Below are 24,695 nucleotides of genomic sequence, written 5' to 3' on the forward strand. Positions count from 1 at the left end.
GGGATGGTGTTCTTCGGCTTGCAAGCCTCCCCCTTTTTCCTCCAAACATAACGATGGTCATTATGGCTAAACAGTTCTATTTTTGTTTCATCAGACCAGAGGACATTTCTCCAAAAAGTATGATCTTTGTCCCCATGTGCAGTTGCAAACCGTAGTCTGGCTTTTTTATGGTGGGTTTGGAGCAGTGGCTTCTTCCTTGCTGAGCTGCCTTTTAGGTTATGTCGATATAGTCCTCGTTTTACTGTGGATATAGATACTTTTGTACCTGTTTCCTCCAGCATCTTCACAATGTCCTTTGCTGTTGTTCTGGGATTGATTTGCACTTTTCACACCAAAGTACGTTCATCTCCAAGAGACAGAACGCATCTCTTTCTGAGCTGTATGACGGCTGCGTGGTCCCATGGTGTTTATACTTGCGTACTATTGTTTGTACAGATGAACGTGGTACCTTCAGGTGTTTGGAAAGGATGAACCAGACTTGTGGACGTCTACAATTTTTTGGCTGATTTATTTTGATTTTCCCATGATGTCAAGCAAAGAGGCACTGAGTTTGAAGGTAGGCCTTAGGTTAGTCTAGGTAATTTGTAAAGTGACTATGCATAGATAATAAACAGCGAGTAGCAGCAGTGTGTCAATGTAAATATGGAAATAATCGGTGTGGCCATTTCATTAATTGTTCAGCAGTCTTATGGCTTGGGGGTAGAAGGTTTTTGGTCCTAGACTTGGTGCTCAGGTACCGCTTGCCATGCGGCAGCAGAGAGAACAGTCTCTGACTTAGGTGACTGGAGTCTTTGACCATTTTTTGGGCCTTCCTTTGACACCGCTTAGTATATAGGTCCTGGATGTCAGGAAGCTTGGCCCCAGAGATATACTGGGCCGTATGCGCTACCCTCTGTAGCGCCTTACAGTCAGATGCCGAGCAGTTACCATATCAGGCGGTGATGCAGCGGGTCATGATGCTCTTGATGGTGCAGCTGTAGAACTTTTTGAGGATCTGGGGACCCATAGCAAATCTTTTCAGTCTCCTGAGGGGGAAAGGGTGTTGTCATGCCCTCGTCACAACTGTGTTGGTGTGTTTGGACCATGATAGTGATGAGCTTTGTGGGTACTATGGTGTTGAACACTGAGCTGTAGTCAATGAACAGCATTCTCACATAGGTGTTCCTTTTGTCCATGTGGAAAAGGGCAGTGTGGAATGCGATTGAGATTGCATCATCTGTGGATCTGTTGGGGCGGTATGCGAATTGGAGTGGGTCTAGGGTTTCTGGCATGATGGTGTTCATGTGAGCCATGACAAGCCTTTCAAAGCGCTTCATGGCTACTGATGTGAGTGCTACAGGGCATTAATCAATTAGGCATGTTACCTTTGCTTTCTTGGGCACAGGGACAATGGTGGTCTGTTTGAAACATGTAGGTATTACAGACTCGGTCAGGGACAGGTTGAAAATGTCAGTGAAGACACTTACCTGTTGTTCCGTGCATGCTTTGAGTACACGTCCTGGTAATCCCTCTGGCCACGCGGCTTTGTGAATGTTGATCCCGGAACGTATTCCATTCTGTGCTAGTAAAACAGTCCTGTAGCGTAGCATCCGCCTCATCTGACCACTTCCGTATTGAGCGTGTCACTGGTACTTCCTGCATTAGTTTTTGCTTGTAAGCAGGAATCAGGGGGATAGAATTATGGTCAGATTTGCCAAATGGAGGGTGAGGGAGAGCTTCGTATGCATCTCTGTGTGTGGAGTAATGGTGGTTTAGTTTTTTTCTTCCTCTGGTTGCACATGCTGGTAGAAATGAGGGAAAACGGATTTAACTTTTGCCTGCATTAAACTCACCGGCCACTAGGAGCGCCACTTCTGGATGAGCATTTTCTCGTTTGCTTATGGCCTTATACAGCTCGTTGAGTGCGGTCTTAGTGTCAGCATCTGTTTGTGGTGGTAAATAGACGGCTTCGAATACTACAGATGAGAACTTTCTTGGTAGATAGTGTGATCTACAGCTTATCATGAGGTATTCTACCTCAGGCGAGCAATACCTCGAGACTTATTTAATACTAGACATCGCGCACCAGCAGTTACTGACACACACCCCGACCCTCGTCTTCCCTGATGTAACTGCTCTGTCCTGCCGATGCACGGAGAAGCCAGCCAGCTCAATGTTATCCATGTCGTCATTTATCCTCATCTACTACTGTAGTCTAAATCACGGTTTGTTACACAAGACTCGCCAGCCAAGGTCACAGCAGTCCAGTGTGACTCCCCAGCCAAGGTCACAGCAGTTCAGTGGTATAAATAGACTCAGATCTATCCTGGAACCAGTTACTAACCATAGAGATCTATAACACACTCAACCTCTGCTACAGCAAGCACAGTAAAACACACAGACATACCCACAACTGACCAGAGTGAAAGACACCAGACAATGTTGACTGTTTTGGGAATAATTTATTCTTAATGCAAGATTCTCATGTCAGGCAAAGGCATCTACATAATAAACATTCAATTTTTTTAAGTTTCATGTTCTCTCCTTCAAGGAATGAGAATATTAAAAATAACATAGCAATCAAATCATATTCATCCAGGATCTAGAAATTAACAGGAAAAAAGCATTGCAAGCATTGAACAATATTAGATGTAATCAAACATTAAACTATTCATTGTCATCGTCTTTAAAAAATGCATTCAATGCAAGCTCATAGGATTCATCCTAAGACAAACAGGAAACCACAGTAGCTGTTGTGCAAACATAACGGAGAGGACAGTTCAAGCTTCAGCATGGTACAGCGGGGGCAGGGGGTTGGCAAGGGGCACTGTAGCTTACTGGCATCCAATGATCTAGGTAGCCATGACAGATACGGTGTAGAGAGTCATTTGTTAGGAGGGTTTAGGGAATATGGGGTGGTATGACTAGAGGTTTGTTTGGGAGGAGGGAGGGAGGCAGGAGAAGTACCTTACAGAGGTAAGATGTTAAAGTGCCCAGGAGAGAGAGAGAGAGAGTGCATGGTGTGTGTGTGTGTTCGTTTGTGTATGTGTGTCATCTACAGTAGAACGCCTGAGATATGAGTGCATATTGTATGTGTGGTGTTTGAGAATGAATTTGTGTTCCACAAGAAGCAATATCTACAGTACAGTGCCTGAGATTTAGGGAACATATTGTAGCTAAACTGCTACAGAGGGGTTAGGTCAGGTGTAGGAGCACAAGGATAGATACATAGAGGTTATCATATAATGCTACCATTGTTCAGGAGGTACAGGGGTTCAGGCTGGACGTTTGGGAAGGAAAGCAGGAGTGCAAGGAGTAAGACTGATAGTTAGGGGGAGAGAGAATGATTCAGGTGGACTAACAGGAAGTAAGGCCAGATGGAGGGACAGTGTAACAGGTAGGTCAGGGTTAGGGGTTAAACCTCAGGGGTTAGAGGTTAGGATAAAATGAGGGACTTTTTAAAAACTTTCTTATTTTCCCCTAACCCAACTCCCCTAATTTAAGTAAACTAATGGACAACGATACTTAGGCTTCTACATACTATATACAATTTATGGACAATATATTTTACATTAGCATCCCAGCCTTCAGCTACACTCAACCCCTCCCATCTATCTCTGACTCTGAAGACCATCCGGTTTTGAGTTTTAGCTGCCATATATATATTTCCACTGTGTGATGTTTCACAAAAGCTCTGAAACTTTCTATTCTCAGTTTCTACAGATTGTAAATTAAATGTAAAAAATTATGCTAAGAGTATTATTACATTATTGATCAATTGACTACGACTTATCAAATTATCCAGCAGTGCTATTTGCAGAGTTAGCTCCATGTAAATGTTGCATTTTCTCTGCCATTCCTGAACCTGCGACCAAAAACAAGCTACATATGGGCAGTACCGAAACAAGTGATCTAATGATTCTGTCTCTTCACAGCAAAATCGGAAGAGCTGGGATGGTTGTATCCCCCATATATATGACATTATTTTGGTTGCAAGAATTGTGTATAATAATTGAAATTGAAAAACTCTACGTTTAGAATCCGGCGTCGTTGTGTGTATCAGTTCATAAACCACGTGCTATAGAATCAGAACATCGAACATCTCCCAACTATTTAGCAACCTGTATGGCGCAGCTGTCATTCTTTTGGTGCTTAAATGAAACTGGTATACTTTTTTATATTCATCACAATTTCCTTTAACCAATTTTGGTCTTTAATGCAGGGCCAACAGTCAAGTTCCTTACCTTCTCCCCTTTCCACAATGCTGCAATCAGTTGGTTGTAATGTTGGATAGAGCAGACATTTCCATATTTTTTTGTTAACTGCATGTGTTACATAATTCCACCAGTCCTATTTATGATATCATTTACAAAGATGATAACATTTTGAAACCTTTTTTTATTAAATCTGCTAGAGAACCCGTTCAGATTTATGTATAGTGTTTGTATGACTGAAGTCTGTAGTGAGAGGTCCTTTTTATTGAATCATTTCTGCCCTTCAAATTCATATTCATTATATAAATAGGCCTGTTTAATTTTCTCCGGCTTGCCATTCAAAATAAGGTGGAATTGTTTTGCTCATGTAATTGAATAAAAAAGTCGTTAGTTGTAGGCAGGGCCGTAAGTAAGTAAATAGGTCAACTGGGAAATGACAAAATAATTAAATCAGGGTAATTCTTCCACAAATAAACAGATGTTGTCCTTTCCATGGTAGCAAAATGATATCTAATTTGGCTAACTTTCTATAAATATAAATTGTAGCGAGATTATTTATTTATTTTGGGATATGTATACCAAGTATGTCCACTACATCGTCAGGCCATTTTTTTGGTAAACTACACGGTAATGTAAAAGTTCTCTTTTTTAGTGATCCAATATGTAATATGGTGTATTTATCATCATTCTGGTTTAATCCAGAGGTTAGAAAAATGATCTACATCCTCTAGGAGGCTGTGCAGGGATCCAAATTGCGTATTTAAAAGAAAACATGAATGATCAGCGTACAATGACACCTTTGTTATTAAGCCCTGGATTTCTAGGCCCTTGATAGTATTGTTGGATCTGATTTGAATAGCTAGCATTTTGATGGCCATAATAAATAGATATGCCGATAGTGGACAACCTTGATTTACTCCTCTTGACAATTTAATACTTCCCGAGAAGTAACCATTATTTAATATTTGACACCTGGGGTTACTATACATAACTTTAAGCCATTGCATAAGAGACTCTCCAAAATTAAAATAGTCCAGGCATTTACATATACTGTACTTCTACTTTTTCAAAGGGCCTTTCAAAGTCCGCTATAAATACCAGGCCTGGTTTCCCAGATTTTCATAGTGTTCTATTGCTTCCAGTACTTGTTTTCTATTACAGATGAGAGGGACTTTGGGTTAAGGGTTAGGAGGTAAAGGGTAAGGATCAAAACAGATAAGGGTAAATGTCAGGGGTCAGAGGTTATGTGAGCATGTCCCACAAGCAGCAGCAGCAGAGAGCCGTCCAACAGGCAGTCAGACACGTGTCTCCTGAATCATCTCTCCTTCTCTCTTCCACCACGTACACTAGAGGAAGGGAGGGATGGGGAGAGAGAGAGGTAGACATTCATTTAAAGTTAAACCTTTACAACTGGCAGTAAAAAATATATGTTTTATTGTCACATATACCAGATAGGTGCAATGAAATTAGGGTTATTAGCCCTGCTCAAGGGCACAGACAGATTTTTCACCTTGTCGGCTTGGGAACTCAAACCAGCGACATTTCGGTTACTGGCCAAACGCTCTAACCGCTAGGCTACCTGCCGCCCTTGGAATACACATACTTGGAATACACAAGTCACAAACACTTAGCCCTAACAACCTACTATTCTTGTTATCTTTGGTATATTTGCTGTTAATCATTAATGTGCACTCACACACACACACACACACACACACACACACACACACACACACACCTTACAAAGGCTGCCATCTGGAAATAGTCAGGTCAGCTATGTGTTACCTGAGTGGCAAGGTAGTACCCCAGTACAAAAGGGACTGCTCTCTAGCAACAGTTGCCAGGCAGTAAGTTTGCTGTGTTCATAACCAAGTGGGAAGGTGGTATTTACCAAATACAACTGGAAAGAAAACACTTGAAAGGAAAGGGGATACTTAGTCAGTTGTCCAACTGAATGTATTCAACTGAAATTTGTATTCGGCATTTCACCAAACCCCTCTGAATCAGAGAGGTGCAGAGGCCTGCCTTAATCGACATCCACGTCTTCGAATGGCCCCCCCCAACTGGTAACTACGAGTGGAAAACTCATTTATCATCCGGGGCTCTGACGTCACCTACTAAGGAAAGGACCTTGATAACAGCATTTTTGGCAGTTTAATAAAAAGCAATCTATTAATATGGTTTTGGAACACTATACTTTGTTTACGAGCATGATACTGTAGCTATACTTTTTTTAGTTTATGGTTTAGGCCGTTTATTGGCAATTAGCCAATCAGCATTTCTCAACAAGTTCAAAGGTGACCCGATTCAGGAAACTAGGCGTATGTCGCAAGTCACAACTTCACAGGAGAGCCACAGGAGAGCCGTTTGAACGTATTTATATATATATATATATATATATATATATATATATATATATATATATATATATATATATATTATATTTATCAAAATGCGTTTTTTGGCGGAAATGCCTTCTCGAACATCTGAACTTTCATGTGCCTTTAAAATCAAACTTGTATGTCATCTGTAAATACGAATACAATTGTTAAATTACGGGCCTAGTTGGTTTAGCCACAGAGAAAGACAGCAACCTTCCCGCCATCCATGATTGGCTGAGATAATGAGTGGGCTGGACATGCCGAGAGATGAGTTTGGATTGGTCTGTGGTGTTGCATCTTGTGTCTATAAAATGACCTGTAATATGTTGCTACTGCTCTCAATAACATTGCTGCTCTGAATTTATCAGGTGCTATCGACAAAGATCAGTGGGAAAAGGTTGTGATGGACTACTTTCTGGACAACGATCGTGCCAAGCTATGCTGACTCTCTCTCACTCTTAAAATAACATGTTTTGAAATCAGTGGAACACAACCGGCCAAACAAGCTGGGCAAACTAAACGGAAACACAGGATGTTTTATAAAAGGGGTTGCAGTTTGTCGTGAAGCTCTCATCCATGTATACAGGTAAGAATCTAGCTACAGATTCAGATATTACACATTTCTCATTATGTCAGAAAGTTATTTTCATTGCATACTAAAGCTTGCTGTTAGCTAGCTAGCTGAGGTTCGCTGGCTGGCTTGCTAACTAACAATGACCCTAACATGAAGCTTTCATCCATATATACAGTGTGGCATACGGCAGGGAGAGATGAGGGGAGTGGTTACTGAGGGGAGATATCTGGCAGCCGGTTGGCTCCACCCCCGGGCCTTATATGGACTATCTGCCCCAACGAGGCAAGGCTGTCGCTCGTTAAACCAGGCAGTGCTTGGGGATAAAGGAAGCAGCAGCCTGCACAAAGTGGCAGAGTAGGAGAGAACCAAGAGTGTGAGACTACCATCCACGATGGTCTGCCTGTAACAGCATCATGTGAACTGGACAAAGCTAGACAAACGCATGTTTGAGGAGATCAGGGAGTTTTGCAATGAAGAGGCTATGGACATCGCATGCCCTGCACCAAAGTCAAGGACAGAAACAGGCTCTTCAAATATCGATTCCCTTGTTCATGCGGGGTTTGGACAGACCAGTTACCAGCACTATCTGCAGTGCCTCTATTCACATGACACCATACGTTGCTGCTATTATTTTGTTATCCTGCTGCTCAGCCACTTGACCCCATGTAACTACCTCGTCTATCACCGATATCATTGTTGTACATACTGTATATTTAATTTATTTTGACTCCATCTTTCTGATATTGCTACTATGCAAGTAACCATTTGGCTGTACCGTTTACACCTTCTGTAGAGACCATCCACTTAGCAGAATGTTGGCATATATGACTATTGATGTGTGGTTGTAACATGATTTTGTGACATATCACAACATCACGTGACTGTATCAAGTGTCCACCACATGCATCTGTTTATGTACATGTGCACCTCACTCCGGTTTCAACTCATGTATGGAATACTGGTATTTACGACTTCACAACTGGTAAATTCCCAACTCCCACTTGGTTATGAATGCAGCATTCAAGTCCCATTGCCTGGTTTCTTAGTGGCAGTCCACTATTCACCACTGAGAAGGTATTATCCAGGTAAACAAATACAGGCCCTGCCTAAAGTCTGGAAAGTTACCTTTCTGATTTGGACAACACCCCTTGAAATCATATGACATGAACAAAAGCAGAAAGTGATCTGGCTATCATGTGGTTAGCTACAACAACCTTCACCTTTAAGAACACACATTGGGACGCTGATATAAAATAACCGTATACAGTGCATTCGGAAAGTATTCAGACCCCTTGACTTTCTCCACGTTACAGCCTTATTCTAAAATGGATTAAATAAAAAATATTCAATCTACACACAACACCCCATAATGACAGAGCAAAAACAAGTGTAGACATTTTTGCAAATGTATTTAAAAAAAAATACTATTTACATAAGTATTCAGACTCTTTACTATGAGACACAAAATTGAGCTCTGGTGCATCCTGTTTCATTGATCATCCTGAGATGTTTCTACAACTTGGAGTCCACCTGTGGTGAAATTGGAGTCCACCATGAGATCGAAGGAATTGTTCACAGAGCTCTGAGACAGGATTGTGTCGAGGCACAGATCTGGGGAAAGGTCCCCAAGAACACAGTGGTCTCCATCATTTTTAAACTGGAAGAAGTTTAGAACCACCAAGACTCTTCCTAGAGCTGGCCGCCCGGCCAAACTGAGCAATCGAGGGAGAAGGGCCTTGGTCAGGGAGCTGACCAGAACCCAATGGTCACTCTGACAGAGCACTAGAGTTCCTCTCTGGAGATGGGAGAACCTTCCAGAAGAACAACCATCTCTTCAGCACTCCACCTTTATGGTAGAGTGGCCAGATGGAAGCCACTCCTCAGAAAAAGGCACATGACAGCCCGCTTGGAGTTTGCCAAAAGGCACCTAAAGACTCTCAGACCATAAGAAACAAGATTCTCTGTTCTGATGAAACCAAGATTGAACTCTTTGGCCTGAATGCAAAGCGTCACGTCTGAAGGAAACATGGCACCATCCCTACGGTGAAGCATGATAGTGCAAGCATCATGCTGTGGGGATGTTTTCAGCAGCAGGGACTGTGAGACTAGTCAGGATCAAGGGAAAGACGAACGCAGCAAAGAACAGAGAGATCCTTGATGAAAACCTGCTCTAGAATGCTCAGGATCTCAGACTGGGGCAAAGGTTCACCTACCAACAGGATAACGACGCTAAGCACACAGCTAAGACAACGCAGGAGTGGCTTCAAGAGAAGTCTCTGAACGTCCTTGAGTGGCCCAGCCAGAACTCGGACTTGAACCCGATCGAACATCTCTGGAGAGACCTGAAAATAGCTGTGCAGCGACGCTCCCCACCCAACCTGACCGAACTTGAGAGGATCTGCAGAGAAGAATAGGAGAAACTCCCCAAATACAGATGTGCCAAGCTTGTAGCGTCATACCCAAGAAGACTCAAGGCTGTAATGGCTGCCAAAAGTGCTTCAACAATGTACTGAGTAAATGGTTTGAATACTTAAAGTACCAGTCAAAAGTTTGGACACACCTACTCATTTAAGGGTTTTTCTTTATTTTTACAATTTTCTACATCGTAGAATAATAGAAGACATCGTAGAAGACATCAAAACTATGAAATAACATACTTCATCATGTAATAACTCCAGAAAAGTGTTAAACAAATCAAAATAGATTTGAGATTCTTCAAAGTAGCCACCCTTCGCCTAGATGACAGCTTTGCACACTTGCCATTCTCTCAACCAGCTTCATGAGGAATGCATTTCAATTAACAGGTGTGCCTTGTTAAAAATTCATTTGTGGAATTTCTTTCCTTCTTAATGCGTTTGAGCCAATCAGTTCTGTTGTGACAAGGTAGGGGTGGTATACAGAAGATAGCCCTATTTGGTAAAAGACCAAGTCCATATTATGGCAAGAACAGCTCAAATAAGCAATCATTACTTCAAGACAAAGGTCAGTCAATCCGGAAAATTTCAAGAACTTTTTTAAGAAACTGCAGTCGCAAAAACCATCAAGCGCTATGATTATAACATTTATTTAATCCATTTTAGAATAAGACTAATGGAATTAAATGTGGATAAAGTCAAGGGATCTGAATACTTTCTGAATGCACTGTATGTATGTATATTTATGTATGTATATATTTTATTCACACTTATTTTACTTTGTCAATATGTGTTTGTTGTCAATGTTAGGCGTCAACTGGTGGCAGTTGTGAAAAAAGTCTATAGTTGGATGAGTTGCAGAGAAAATAATGCCATTGTTGATTAGATGCATTTTTCATTAATTAGGCTTTTCTCTTGAACAATATGGTCTATCTACTACAAACTCTATGGATCCAGATATAAAAATGTATACTATATATGAATACTTTAAAAAAAAGTTATTGTAGTATGAATGACCAAAGTTATGATAGATTCTGTTCATTACCTAAATTACTGAAGATTCCGGTAACTTTGGTAAATTACCGGTAGCTTTGCAACCCTAGATAGACATGTCTGACCCACTGGTTCCACAATTTAAATGATTCACCTAGTCAAGGACCTGAACCAGCTCACCTGATTCACCTAGTCAAGGGCCTGAACCAGCTCACCTGATTCATCTAGTCAAGGACCTGAACCAGCTCACCTGATTCACCTAGTCAAGGACCTGAACCAGCTCACCTGATTCACCTAGTCAAGGGCTTGATGATTGGTTGGCAAGTTCAATCAGGTGTGCTAGCTCTGGAATATTTTATTTTATTTAACTTGGCAAGTCAGTTAAGAACAAATACTTATTTACAATGACCGCCTACCCCGGCCAAAACTGGACGACGCTGGGCCAATTGTGTGCCGCCCTATGGGACTACCAATCATGGCTGGTTGTGATAGAGCCTGGAATCAAACCAGGGTCTGTAGTGATGCCGCTAGTACTGAGAGGCAGTGCCTAGACCGCTGCGCCACTCAGGAGCCCCCAATAGATCAAATACCTGGAGCGGCTGGGGATCCCCGGGGAGACATTGTTCCCAAAGCACCTCCAGCGTCTTTGCATTCAGAGAAGTCAAGGTAGGGCTGACCCCATTTCGTCGACTGGTTGATTATTTGGTCGATAGAGATTTATTTAGTCAAGCACAAGAGCACCCGTCTGATTTACGTCTCTCAGTGGACTAATCCATTGTGGAGGCCACGGGGATGGGACAGTCCATCACTCTAAAATATGTGATACTGACATTGTATATGGTTATATTATGTAAAAATAATGGTGCAATATTAATAAATCTAATATTATTTTATAACAAATGTGCTTTTCCCCGCACTGGATACGATCGCTGTCCACCGTTCTGAAACAATCTTCAGTGAGCCGTAGATTTGCCGCCTTTACCTATGTGCATTATACCGAATTCTAGCAGCATGATGGGACTGAGAACAATGTGGCGGAGGCCGCAGCAGAGACCAGGAAACATTCCCTGCATTAGCCTAATTGTCTAACAAAGTTGAGGAGAGAGGAAACCCCAATTTAATTAGGTCTATAATCAACTGTTAAATGTCCCTGGCTTCATAAATCATCCATATACAGACAGACATCTCCAGAAATGAGACAGATCCTGCTTCTGTTGCCCGTTTGACTGTGTGTTTAATAGCCTACTGATTCTGTGAGCACCAAGCCTCATGCAGCAGCAAAATGGTGGATAAAGACATGTCACAGATTTGTCCGTTTTAATCTTTGCTCTGCTGTAATAAAGCCTTTACAATAATTTTTCTTAGAACAGACTTGTATTACTTACAATGTATTTAGTGTTATTTACACTGTTCCAAACAGGCAGAACAATGACACTGTAATCTAACAGCACTTGTTTGTCACACATAATATACACACAGCTCTCGCTCCTATACCCTCATTTTTCTTGATCTCCTTATTGTTATTATTACTGTTATTATGATAATAAGTCATGTCATTTTCATTAGTAGGCTTGGTATAGTATCCTTGTATAACCACCATGGATCTGTAGGCCTAAGAGCGTGGCCTGTTTAGTCTTAATACTGTAACTTACTTAGGCCTATATTTCAATATACAGGCTACTGGATCAATCAATCATTCATTCATTTGTTATTGGCATCACACAGCATATGAGACATTCATGCTTTGAAATTCAATCAAGCATTTTATTTTAAATTAAATAACAAAGGGAGCTTTGAATAATTAGCCTAAACAATAAACCGCAATTGACGATGTAACTGTTTTTAGTCTGCTGTAATAAAGGTTTTATATATATATATATATCACCTGTGTTTTTAGTCTGCTGTAATAAAGGTTTTATATATATATATCACCTGTGTTTTTAGTCTGCTGTAATAAAGGTTTTCTATATATATATCACCTGTGTTTTTAGTCTGCTGTAATAAAGGTTTTCTATATATATATCACCTGTGTTTTTAGTCTGCTGTAATAAAGGTTTTCTATATATATATATCACCTGTGTTTTTAGTCTGCTGTAATAAAGGTTTTCTATATATATATCACCTGTGTTTTTAGTCTGCTGTAATAAAGGTTTTCTATATATATATCACCTGTGTTTTTAGTCTGCTGTAATAAAGGTTTTCTATATATATATATCACCTGTGTTTTTAGTCTGCTGTAATAAAGGTTTTCTCTATATATATATATATATATATATCACCTGTGTTTTTAGTCTGCTGTAATAAAGGTTTTCTATATATATATATATCACCTGTGTTTTTAGTCTGCTGTAATAAAGGTTTTCTATATATATATATATATATCACCTGTGTTTTTAGTCTGCTGTAATAAAGGTTTTCTATATATATATATATATCACCTGTGTTTTTAGTCTGCTGTAATAAAGGTTTTCTATATATATATATATCACCTGTGTTTTTAGTCTGCTGTAATAAAGGTTTTATATATATATATATATCACCTGTGTTTTTAGTCTGCTGTAATAAAGGTTTTCTATATATATATATATCACCTGTGCTTTTAGTCTGCTGTAATAAAGGTTTTCTATATATATATATATCACCTGTGTTTTTAGTCTGCTGTAATAAAGGTTTTCTATATATATATATATATCACCTGTGTTTTTAGTCTGCTGTAATAAAGGTTTTCTATATATATATATATATCACCTGTGTTTTTAGTCTGCTGTAATAAAGGTTTTCTATATATATATATATATCACCTGTGTTTTTAGTCTGCTGTAATAAAGGTTTTCTATATATATATATATATCACCTGTGTTTTTAGTCTGCTGTAATAAAGGTTTTCTATATATATATATCACCTGTGTTTTTAGTCTGCTGTAATAAAGGTTTTATATATATATATCACCTGTGTTTTTAGTCTGCTGTAATAAAGGTTTTATATATATATATCACCTGTGTTTTTAGTCTGCTGTAATAAAGGTTTTCTATATATATATATATCACCTATGTTTTTAGTCTGCTGTAATAAAGGTTTTCTATATATATATCACCTGTGTTTTTAGTCTGCTGTAATAAAGGTTTTCTATATATATATATATATATCACCTGTGTTTTTAGTCTGCTGTAATAAAGGTTTTCTATATATATATATATCACCTATGTTTTTAGTCTGCTGTAATAAAGGTTTTCTATATATATATATCACCTGTGTTTTTAGTCTGCTGTAATAAAGGTTTTCTATATATATATCACCTGTGTTTTTAGTCTGCTGTAATAAAGGTTTTCTATATATATATCACCTGTGTTTTTAGTCTGCTGTAATAAAGGTTTTCTATATATATATATATCACCTGTGTTTTTAGTCTGCTGTAATAAAGGTTTTCTATATATATATATATATATATATCACCTGTGTTTTTAGTCTGCTGTAATAAAGGTTTTCTATATATATATATATCACCTGTGTTTTTAGTCTGCTGTAATAAAGGTTTTCTATATATATATATATATCACCTGTGTTTTTAGTCTGCTGTAATAAAGGTTTTCTATATATATATATATATCACCTGTGTTTTTAGTCTGCTGTAATAAAGGTTTTCTATATATATATATATCACCTGTGTTTTTAGTCTGCTGTAATAAAGGTTTTATATATATATATATCACCTGTGTTTTTAGTCTGCTGTAATAAAGGTTTTCTATATATATATATATCACCTGTGTTTTTAGTCTGCTGTAATAAAGGTTTTCTATATATATATATCACCTGTGTTTTTAGTCTGCTGTAATAAAGGTTTTCTATATATATATATATATCACCTGTGTTTTTAGTCTGCTGTAATAAAGGTTTTCTATATATATATATATCACCTGTGTTTTTAGTCTGCTGTAATAAAGGTTTTCTATATATATATATATATCACCTGTGTTTTTAGTCTGCTGTAATAAAGGTTTTCTATATATATATATATATCACCTGTGTTTTTAGTCTGCTGTAATAAAGGTTTTCTATATATATATATCACCTGTGTTTTTAGTCTGCTGTAATAAAGGTTTTATATATATATATCACCTGTGTTTTTAGTCTGCTGTAATAAAGGTTTTATATATATATATATCACCTGTGTTTTTAGTCTGCTGTAATAAAGGTTTTCTATATATATATATATCACCTATGTTTTTAGTCTGCTGTAATAAAGGTTTTCTATATATATATCACCTGTGTTTTTAGTCTGCTGTAATAAAGGTTTTCTATATATATATATATATATCACCTGTGTTTTTAGTCTGCTGTAATAAAGGTTTTCTATATATATATATATCACCTATGTTTTTAGTCTGCTGTAATAAAGGTTTTCTATATATATATATCACCTGTGTTTTTAGTCTGCTGTAATAAAGGTTTTCTATATATATATCACCTGTGTTTTTAGTCTGCTGTAATAAAGGTTTTATATATATATATCACCTGTGTTTTTAGTCTGCTGTAATAAAGGTTTTCTATATATATATATATCACCTATGTTTTTAGTCTGCTGTAATAAAGGTTTTCTATATATATATCACCTGTGTTTTTAGTCTGCTGTAATAAAGGTTTTCTATATATATATATATATATATCACCTGTGTTTTTAGTCTGCTGTAAAAAAGGTTTTCTATATATATATATATATCACCTATGTTTTTAGTCTGCTGTAATAAAGGTTTTCTATATATATATATCACCTGTGTTTTTAGTCTGCTGTAATAAAGGTTTTCTATATATATATCACCTGTGTTTTTAGTCTGCTGTAATAAAGGTTTTCTATATATATATCACCTGTGTTTTTAGTCTGCTGTAATAAAGGTTTTCTATATATATATATATCACCTGTGTTTTTAGTCTGCTGTAATAAAGGTTTTCTATATATATATATATATATATATATATCACCTGTGTTTTTAGTCTGCTGTAATAAAGGTTTTCTATATATCTATATATCACCTGTGTTTTTAGTCTGCTGTAATAAAGGTTTTCTATATATATATATATATCACCTGTGTTTTTAGTCTGCTGTAATAAAGGTTTTCTATATATATATATATATCACCTGTGTTTTTAGTCTGCTGTAATAAAGGTTTTCTATATATATATATATCACCTGTGTTTTTAGTCTGCTGTAATAAAGGTTTTCTATATATATATATATCACCTGTGTTTTTAGTCTGCTGTAATAAAGGTTTTCTATATATATATATCACCTGTGTTTTTAGTCTGCTGTAATAAAGGTTTTCTATATATATATATATATCACCTGTGTTTTTAGTCTGCTGTAATAAAGGTTTTCTATATATATATATATATCACCTGTGTTTTTAGTCTGCTGTAATAAAGGTTTTCTATATATATATATATATCACCTGTGTTTTTAGTCTGCTGTAATAAAGGTTTTCTATATATATATATATATCACCTGTGTTTTTAGTCTGCTGTAATAAAGGTTTTCTATATATATATATATATCACCTGTGTTTTTAGTCTGCTGTAATAAAGGTTTTCTACATATATATCACCTGTGTTTTTAGTCTGCTGTAATAAAGGTTTTATATATATATATATCACCTGTGTTTTTAGTCTGCTGTAATAAAGGTTTTATATATATATATCACCTGTGTTTTTAGTCTGCTGTAATAAAGGTTTTCTATATATATATATATCACCTATGTTTTTAGTCTGCTGTAATAAAGGTTTTCTATATATATATCACCTGTGTTTTTAGTCTGCTGTAATAAAGGTTTTCTATATATATATATATATATCACCTGTGTTTTTAGTCTGCTGTAATAAAGGTTTTCTATATATATATATATCACCTATGTTTTTAGTCTGCTGTAATAAAGGTTTTCTATATATATATATCACCTGTGTTTTTAGTCTGCTGTAATAAAGGTTTTCTATATATATATCACCTGTGTTTTTAGTCTGCTGTAATAAAGGTTTTCTATATATATATATATATATATCACCTGTGTTTTTAGTCTGCTGTAATAAAGGTTTTCTACATATATATATCACCTGTGTTTTTAGTCTGCTGTAATAAAGGTTTTCTATATATATATCACCTGTGTTTTTAGTCTGCTGTAATAAAGGTTTTCTATATATATATATATATATATCACCTGTGTTTTTAGTCTGCTGTAATAAAGGTTTTCTATATATATATCACCTGTGTTTTTAGTCTGCTGTAATAAAGGTTTTCTATATATATATATATCACCTGTGTTTTTAGTCTGCTGTAATAAAGGTTTTCTATATATATATATATATATATATATCACCTGTGTTTTTAGTCTGCTGTAATAAAGGTTTTCTATATATCTATATATCACCTGTGTTTTTAGTCTGCTGTAATAAAGGTTTTCTATATATATATATATATATCACCTGTGTTTTTAGTCTGCTGTAATAAAGGTTTTCTATATATATATATATATCACCTGTGTTTTTAGTCTGCTGTAATAAAGGTTTTCTATATATATATATATCACCTGTGTTTTTAGTCTGCTGTAATAAAGGTTTTCTATATATATATATATCACCTGTGTTTTTAGTCTGCTGTAATAAAGGTTTTCTATATATATATATCACCTGTGTTTTTAGTCTGCTGTAATAAAGGTTTTCTATATATATATATATATCACCTGTGTTTTTAGTCTGCTGTAATAAAGGTTTTCTATATATATATATATATCACCTGTGTTTTTAGTCTGCTGTAATAAAGGTTTTCTATATATATATATATATCACCTGTGTTTTTAGTCTGCTGTAATAAAGGTTTTCTATATATATATATATATCACCTGTGTTTTTAGTCTGCTGTAATAAAGGTTTTCTATATATATATATATATCACCTGTGTTTTTAGTCTGCTGTAATAAAGGTTTTCTACATATATATCACCTGTGTTTTTAGTCTGCTGTAATAAAGGTTTTATATATATATATATCACCTGTGTTTTTAGTCTGCTGTAATAAAGGTTTTATATATATATATCACCTGTGTTTTTAGTCTGCTGTAATAAAGGTTTTCTATATATATATATATCACCTATGTTTTTAGTCTGCTGTAATAAAGGTTTTCTATATATATATCACCTGTGTTTTTAGTCTGCTGTAATAAAGGTTTTCTATATATATATATATATATCACCTGTGTTTTTAGTCTGCTGTAATAAAGGTTTTCTATATATATATATATCACCTATGTTTTTAGTCTGCTGTAATAAAGGTTTTCTATATATATATATCACCTGTGTTTTTAGTCTGCTGTAATAAAGGTTTTCTATATATATATCACCTGTGTTTTTAGTCTGCTGTAATAAAGGTTTTCTATATATATATATATATATATCACCTGTGTTTTTAGTCTGCTGTAATAAAGGTTTTCTACATATATATATCACCTGTGTTTTTAGTCTGCTGTAATAAAGGTTTTCTATATATATATCACCTGTGTTTTTAGTCTGCTGTAATAAAGGTTTTCTATATATATATATATATATATCACCTGTGTTTTTAGTCTGCTGTAATAAAGGTTTTCTATATATATATATCACCTGTGTTTTTAGTCTGCTGTAATAAAGGTTTTCTATATATATATATATATATCACCTGTGTTTTTAGTCTGCTGTAATAAAGGTTTTCTATATATATATATCACCTGTGTTTTTAGTCTGCTGTAATAAAGGTTTTCTATATATATATATATCACCTGTGTTTTTAGTCTGCTGTAATAAAGGTTTTCTATATATATATATATATATATCACCTGTGTTTTTAGTCTGCTGTAATAAAGGTTTTCTATATATATATATCACCTGTGTTTTTAGTCTGCTGTAATAAAGGTTTTCTATATATATATATATATATATCACCTGTGTTTTTAGTCTGCTGTAATAAAGGTTTTCTATATATATACATATATCACCTGTGTTTTTAGTCTGCTGTAATAAAGGTTTTCTATATATATATATATCACCTGTGTTTTTAGTCTGCTGTAATAAAGGTTTTCTATATATATATCACCTGTGTTTTTAGTCTGCTGTAATAAAGGTTTTCTATATATATATATATATATATCACCTGTGTTTTTAGTCTGCTGTAATAAAGGTTTTCTATATATATATATATCACCTGTGTTTTTAGTCTGCTGTAATAAAGGTTTTATATATATATATCACCTGTGTTTTTAGTCTGCTGTAATAAAGGTTTTCTATATATATATATCACCTGTGTTTTTAGTCTGCTGTAATAAAGGTTTTCTATATATATATATCACCTGTGTTTTTAGTCTGCTGTAATAAAGGTTTTCTATATATATATCACCTGTGTTTTTAGTCTGCTGTAATAAAGGTTTTATATATATATATATATCACCTGTGTTTTTAGTCTGCTGTAATAAAGGTTTTATATATATATATATCACCTGTGTTTTTAGTCTGCTGTAATAAAGGTTTTATATATATATATATCACCTGTGTTTTTAGTCTGCTGTAATAAAGGTTTTATATATATATATATCACCTGTGTTTTTAGTCTGCTGTAATAAAGGTTTTATATATATATATATATATCACCTGTGTTTTTAGTCTGCTGTAATAAAGGTTTTCTATATATATATATCACCTGTGTTTTTAGTCTGCTGTAATAAAGGTTTTCTATATATATATATCACCTGTGTTTTTAGTCTGCTGTAATAAAGGTTTTCTATATATATATCACCTGTGTTTTTAGTCTGCTGTAATAAAGGTTTTATATATATATATATATATCACCTGTGTTTTTAGTCTGCTGTAATAAAGGTTTTATATATATATATATCACCTGTGTTTTTAGTCTGCTGTAATAAAGGTTTTATATATATATATATATCACCTGTGTTTTTAGTCTGCTGTAATAAAGGTTTTATATATATATATATATCACCTGTGTTTTTAGTCTGCTGTAATAAAGGTTTTTTATATATATATATATATCACCTGTGTTTTTAGTCTGCTGTAATAAAGGTTTTCTATATATATATCACCTGTGTTTTTAGTCTGCTGTAATAAAGGTTTTCTATATATATATATATATATATCACCTGTGTTTTTAGTCTGCTGTAATAAAGGTTTTCTATATATATATATATATCACCTGTGTTTTTAGTCTGCTGTAATAAAGGTTTTATATATATATATATCACCTGTGTTTTTAGTCTGCTGTAATAAAGGTTTTCTATATATATATATATCACCTATGTTTTTAGTCTGCTGTAATAAAGGTTTTCTATATATATATCACCTGTGTTTTTAGTCTGCTGTAATAAAGGTTTTATATATATATATATATATATATCACCTGTGTTTTTAGTCTGCTGTAATAAAGGTTTTATATATATATATATATATCACCTATGTTTTTAGTCTGCTGTAATAAAGGTTTTATATATATATATATATATATCACCTATGTTTTTAGTCTGCTGTAATAAAGGTTTTATATATATATATATCACCTGTGTTTTTAGTCTGCTGTAATAAATGTTTTCTATATATATATATCACCTGTGTTTTTAGTCTGCTGTAATAAAGGTTTTCTATATATATATCACCTGTGTTTTTAGTCTGCTGTAATAAAGGTTTTCTATATATATATATATATCACCTGTGTTTTTAGTCTGCTGTAATAAAGGTTTTCTATATATATATATATATATCACCTGTGTTTTTAGTCTGCTGTAATAAAGGTTTTCTATATATATATCACCTGTGTTTTTAGTCTGCTGTAATAAAGGTTTTCTATATATATATATCACCTGTGTTTTTAGTCTGCTGTAATAAAGGTTTTCTATATATATATATCACCTGTGTTTTTAGTCTGCTGTAATAAAGGTTTTCTATATATATATATATCACCTGTGTTTTTAGTCTGCTGTAATAAAGGTTTTCTATATATATATATATCACCTGTGTTTTTAGTCTGCTGTAATAAAGGTTTTCTATATATATATATATCACCTGTGTTTTTAGTCTGCTGTAATAAAGGTTTTATATATATATATATATCACCTGTGTTTTTAGTCTGCTGTAATAAAGGTTTTATATATATATATATATATATCACCTGTGTTTTTAGTCTGCTGTAATAAAGGTTTTATATATATATATATCACCTGTGTTTTTAGTCTGCTGTAATAAAGGTTTTATATATATATATATATCACCTGTGTTTTTAGTCTGCTGTAATAAAGGTTTTATATATATATATCACCTGTGTTTTTAGGTGCCTCTCCATACATGGGTCCTGGGGGTGGTCCTCCTTGCCATCCAAACTGGGGCTGTCCAGGGTAGCCCTCCTGGTAGGGGCCTGCTTGTCCCTGGCCAGGGTAGGGTCCAGGGGGTCCCCCGGGGCCAGCAGGGTAGCCTGGGTTTTGAGGAGGGAATCCTCCAGGTTGCTCCATGTTTACGGGGTAACCCTGGGGAGGGTATCCCTGCTGGGGGTATCCCTGCTGGGGGTAACCCTGCGGGGGGTAACCCTGCTGGGGGTAACCAGGGGCCTGGTACGGAGGAGGCTGCTCAAAATTCATCTGCTAGACAACAGAGACACCTGTAGAAAGAGGGGAAGGGAAGAGGTGGAAAGAGAGGGAGGAAGGGAGAGGGAGAGAGGGATGGATGGATGGGGAGAGGAAGAGAGAGATGCTTAATGTTTATTCTAATGTGTAAACACAATTCCTTTTGTATTGCTCCTATAATGAAGCCAATATAGCTATGTTGAATGTAACTGAACAGAGACGAGGAAGGAGCATTTAGGAAAAAAGAGAGATTGGAGGAGAGGAACAAACAAATGTATTGTTGCAGTTTCACAGCCCTGCAGAGAGTCAACACAGGCTGGAGAAAACAGTAGACAAGTGTGTGTGAGAGAAAGTCCATAGGAGTCCCTTTAGCCAGGAGTCCCTTTAGCCAGTGCTTGTCATGGTCAGGAGTCCCTTTAACCAGTGCTTGTCATGGCCAGGAGTCTCTTTAACCAGTGCTTGTCATGGTTAGGAGTCCCTTTAGCGGCTAAAGGGACTCCTAACCATGACAAGCACTGGTTAAAGAGACTCCTGGCCATGACAAGCACTGGTTAAAGGGACTCCTGACCATGACAAGCACTGACTAAAGGGACTCCTGGCTAAAGGGACTCCTAACCATGACAAGCACTGGTTAAAGAGACTCCTGGCCATGACAAGCACTGGCTAAAGTTTAGCCAGTGCTTGTCATGGCCAGGAGTCTCTTTAACCAGTGCTTGTCATGGTTAGGAGTCCCTTTAGCCAGTGCTTGTCATGGCCAGGAGTCTCTTTAACCAGTGCTTGTCATGGTTAGGAGTCCCTTTAGCCAGTGCTTGTCATGGTTAGGAGTCTCTTTAACCAGTGCTTGTCATGGTTAGGAGTCCCTTTAACCAGTGCTTGTCATGGTTAGGAGTCCCTTTAGCCAGTGCTTGTCATGGCCAGGAGTCTCTTTAGCCAGTGCTTGTCATGGTTAGGAGTCCCTTTAACCAGTGCTTGTCATGGTTAGGAGTCCCTTTAACCAGTGCTTGTCATGGTTAGGAGTCCCTTTAACCAGTGCTTGTCATGGTTAGGAGTCCCTTTAACCAGTGCTTGTCATGGTTAGGAGTCCCTTTAGCCAGTGCTTGTCATGGCCAGGAGTCTCTTTAACCAGTGCTTGTCATGGCCAGGAGTCTCTTTAACCAGTGCTTGTCATGGTTAGGAGTCCCTTTAGCCAGTGCTTGTCATGGTTAGGAGTCCCTTTAGCCAGTGCTTGTCATGGCCAGGAGTCTCTTTAACCAGTGCTTGTCATGGTCAGGAGTCCCTTTAGCCAGTGCTTGTCATGGTTAGGAGTCTCTTTAACCAGTGCTTGTCATGGTTAGGAGTCCCTTTGGCCAGTGCTTTCATGGTCAGGAGTCTCTTTAACCAGTGCTTGTCATGGTTAGGAGTCCCTTTAGCCAGTGCTTGTCATGGTCAGGAGTCTCTTTAACCAGTGCTTGTCATGGCCAGGAGTCTCTTTAACCAGTGCTTGTCATGGTCAGGAGTCCCTTTAACCAGTGCTTGTCATGGTTAGGAGTCCCTTTAACCAGTGCTTGTCATGGTTAGGAGTCCCTTTAGCCAGTGCTTGTCATGGTTAGGAGTCCCTTTAGCCAGTGCTTGTCATGGTCAGGAGTCCCTTTAGCCAGTGCTTGTCATGGTTAGGAGTCTCTTTAACCAGTGCTTGTCATGGTTAGGAGTCCCTTTGGCCAGTGCTTTCATGGTCAGGAGTCTCTTTAACCAGTGCTTGTCATGGTTAGGAGTCCCTTTAGCCAGTGCTTGTCATGGTCAGGAGTCTCTTTAACCAGTGCTTGTCATGGCCAGGAGTCTCTTTAGCCAGTGCTTGTCATGGCCAGTGGTTGAACTCGGCCCCCATTTCCTGTAGTCTACAATCAGCTCCTTTGTCTTGCTGACGTTGAGGGAGAGGTTGTTGCTCCGGCACGACACTCCTGACCTCCATGTAGGCTGACTCATCGTCGCCGGTGATCAGGCCTACCACCATCGTGTCGTCAGCGAACTTGATCATGGTGTAGGAGTAGTGCGTGGCCACACAGTCATGGGTGAACAAGGAGTACAGGAGGGGACTAAGCACGCACCCCTGTGTTAAGGGTCAGTGTGGTGGAGGTGATGTTGCCTACCATCACCACCTGGGGTCGGCCCGTCAGGAAGTCCAGGATACAGTTGCAGAGGGAGGTGTTCAGACCCAGAGTCCTAAGCTTGGAGGGGATAATGGTGTTGAACGCTGAGCTGTGGTCAATGAACAGCATTCTCACATAGGTATTCTTATCTAGGTGGGAAAGGGCAGTTGTGGAGAGAAATTGAGATTGCGTCATCTATGGATCTGTTGGGCGGTATGCAAATTGGAGGTGGTATGCAAATTGGAGGTGGTATGCAAATTGGAGGTGGTATGCAAATTGGAACACCAGTTGTAGTTGATCGAGGTAAACCCCTCCCCCCTCTATTCCCCTGACTCTACTGCCCTGTCCGCCAGGTGAATGGAGAATCTATCGAGGTAAACCCCTCCCCCCTCTATTCCCCTGACTCTACTGCCCTGTCCGCCAGGTGAATGGAGAATCTATCGAGGTAAACCCCTCCCCCCTCTATTCCCCTGACTCTACTGCCCTGTCCGCCAGGTGAATGGAGAATCTATCGAGGTAAACCCCTCCCCCCTCTATTCCCCTGACTCTACTGCCCTGTCCGCCAGGTGAATGGAGAATCTATCCAGGTAAACCCCTCCCCCCTCTATTCCCCTGACTCTACTGCCCTGTCCGCCAGGTGAATGGAGAATCTATCGAGGTAAACCCCTCCCCCCTCTATTCCCCTGACTCTACTGCCCTGTCCGCCCGGTGAATGGAGAATCTATCGAGGTAAACCCCTCCCCCCTCTATTCCCCTGACTCTACTGCCCTGTCCGCCCGGTGAATGGAGAATCTATCGAGGTAAACCCCTCCCCCCTCAATTTCCCTGACTCTACTGCCCTGTCCGCCCGGTGAATGGAGAATCTAGCGAGTTCCAAGAGTCCCGTTGGTAAAAAAATCTGCAAGGTCATTCTCTTATTATCAAGTGACTGTACATTGTCCAGTAGAATGGAAGGAAGAGGTGGCCGGTTTTCCCTTCGCCTTAATCTCACCAAGACCCCCGTCTCTTGCCTCTGTAATGGTCAGAGACCTGTCTGTAGTTTATGCCTACCCCATACCATAACCCCACCGCCACCATGGGGCACTCTGTTCACAACGTTGGACTTTCCTCTTGGGTAGCCTGAAAACTGGGTTGAAGTTACTGAGAGAGCCCAGGGCAGATGCTTGGAAGTTGAAGCCGGAATTGGTTTAAGTATCAGCTGATCTGATGTTCAAGAGTTCTTGTTGGTTGTAAGAAATAACAGCAGATACATTTCGTGAAAATAAGAGTTAAAATAAACAACAAAATAATCACAAAATAGCATCTTGATCCCTAGTTGTCGTTGTACAATGTCACTGTTGTATGAGCGTTTTCCCTGTGTAGGTCAAACGCATGGCCA

The 24,695-nt window shown here is 37.2% G+C and overlaps 1 protein-coding gene across 1 annotated transcript in view; it reads right to left on the minus strand.

The window, feature by feature from the left end:
- Positions 1-2,421: 2,421 nt before the first annotated feature.
- The window catches only part of zgc:165573 (cysteine-rich and transmembrane domain-containing protein 1), a 33,594-nt gene continuing 11,320 nt past the window's right edge, over positions 2,422-24,695 (minus strand). Inside the window, exons 2-3 of the mRNA XM_055927607.1 lie at positions 20,891-21,226; positions 2,422-5,539 (exon numbers count right to left, since the gene is read on the minus strand). Coding sequence (XP_055783582.1) covers positions 5,436-5,539; positions 20,891-21,206 — 420 coding nt within the window. The 5' untranslated portion in view covers positions 21,207-21,226 and the 3' untranslated portion in view covers positions 2,422-5,435. The remainder of the gene's footprint in view (positions 5,540-20,890; positions 21,227-24,695) is intronic.

The sequence above is a fragment of the Salvelinus fontinalis genome, chromosome 6 (genome assembly GCF_029448725.1).
Source record: "Salvelinus fontinalis isolate EN_2023a chromosome 6, ASM2944872v1, whole genome shotgun sequence".
In the NCBI taxonomy this organism is placed as follows: Eukaryota; Metazoa; Chordata; class Actinopteri; order Salmoniformes; family Salmonidae; genus Salvelinus; species Salvelinus fontinalis.